Source organism: Austrofundulus limnaeus, unplaced genomic scaffold (genome assembly GCF_001266775.1).
Source record: "Austrofundulus limnaeus strain Quisiro unplaced genomic scaffold, Austrofundulus_limnaeus-1.0 Scaffold2965, whole genome shotgun sequence".
Lineage (NCBI taxonomy): Eukaryota > Metazoa > Chordata > Actinopteri > Cyprinodontiformes > Rivulidae > Austrofundulus > Austrofundulus limnaeus.
Genome location: NW_013955367.1, coordinates 1 through 1,616, shown reverse-complemented (window position 1 = coordinate 1,616; position 1,616 = coordinate 1). Strand labels below are relative to the sequence as shown.

The 1,616-nt window shown below is 55.9% G+C and overlaps 1 protein-coding gene across 1 annotated transcript in view; it reads right to left on the bottom strand.

Annotated features, from left to right (window-relative positions):
- Positions 1-975, bottom strand: part of LOC106511592 (forkhead box protein O3) — a gene marked incomplete at its 5' end in the record, with an annotated part of 6,319 nt that extends 5,344 nt beyond the window's left edge. The window contains 1 exon segment of the mRNA XM_014000349.1: positions 280-975. Coding sequence (XP_013855803.1) covers positions 280-825 — 546 coding nt within the window.
- Between the last annotated feature and the right edge of the window lie 641 nt (positions 976-1,616).

The window sequence follows — 1,616 nt, the reverse complement described above, 5'->3', positions numbered from 1 at the left end:
TCTATAAATGGTTTTAACTATTAACAGACAGATGTAAGTTTATTGTATTAAAATTTGGTTTGTCTAATTCAAACCTTCTCTGAGGAACAGAATCAAATGTAAAAAGTGTTGCAACTGTCCCCGGTCTGCCCTAATAAATAATCATCATAGATGATGCATGAAATGATGATTTGTATTTTCTCACAGAATGTTGTGTGTTTGTAACATGACTGTGTGATGAACCCACCTGTGACAACAAATAAACGTGTGTTTGTGATGACAGCACCGTCACGTGCTCACCTTCCAGCCTGCAGAGCTGTTGCTGTCTCCTTTGTCCTTGAAGTACGGCACGGACCGGACCATCCAGTCGTAGATCTGGGACAGGGTCAGCCTTTTGTCCGGGGAGCTGTCGATGGCCTGGGTGATCAGGTCTGCGTACGAGTAGTTCCCCCAGGCGTTCCTGCGGGAGGACGACTTCCTCAGCTGCTGGGCGGCGGAGCCGCACTGAGCCGCGCCGGGCGGCTGTGAGGAGGAGGAGGACGGGGACCCGTCGTCCGCGTCCTCCCTGCGGGGACCGCGCAGGACCTCCACGGGCCGGGAGGCGCAGCCGCCGCGGCTCGGCTCTGCTCGAACCGAGGCGCCGCAGGCTCCCTGCGCGGCGCCGCGCTCCGCGCCCTCATCGTCCTCCTCTTCGGGGATGACGTCGCCGGTCCCCGGTTTCCCCGCACCGGACTCCGGACGGGGCAGAGGCCAAGTGCAGGAGCGCGGACGCTTCTGGGGCTCGAAATCCGGATCGATGTCGATGTTCAAAGGGGGGTCGGAGCTGTCGCGAGGCGCCTCGGCCATGTTCGGCTCAATCTCTGGGGGTTTTATCAATCACTCGGGTCGCATTCCGTTAATGTGTGCAGGCTTCAGGCTGCAGTCAGGTCCAACACGTGTCCGTCCGTCCGTCCTCTGCAGCCCACACCCTGACCGACACCGGACCTAACGGCGTTCCCTCACACACCGGACCTCGGTCCTAGATTTGAAAACCTTCCCTCACAGCATCATCATTCCGCGCACAGCTGCCATCTTGACCGTCCTTCCCCCCCACGATCAGGTCCTTCAATCGGCCGCAGAGAGCTGCTTTTCAGACACCACCGAGGCGGACAGGAGGGCTCCTCCTCGGGCCCCCGAGGATCCTCTGAACCGGGCTGACCGGGACGGTCGGTGAGGCTCAAACCTGCCCTACGAAGAGCCACGGAGTCCGGGTGCATTCTGGCCAAACATCCCCGACCCCCGGCCCGGTGAGCTCCGTGAGACCAGCGGGCTTCATTCAGTCTGCAGCTGCGGTGGAGGTGGAGGTTGGCGCAAAAAGCTGCTTGTGAAAAAAAAAAAAGGGGGGTGGGGTGGGCTCGTGCCCCCCCGCGTTGAATTTAAAGGGACAGTGCGGAGAAATAGGATGGCCGGTGACGTCATCTTTAAATTCACTGCCAACCTCATATGAGCAAAAATAAACAAAACAAATAGCATACTTCCCTGAAGTTAAGGTGTTTTTATTTCCTAAACACTTCAAAAAAAATAATAAAAAAATAAAAAAGCACAAATCCTGACATGGAACAGTTACATCATCTAATGCACGTGTCAAATACAAGGCT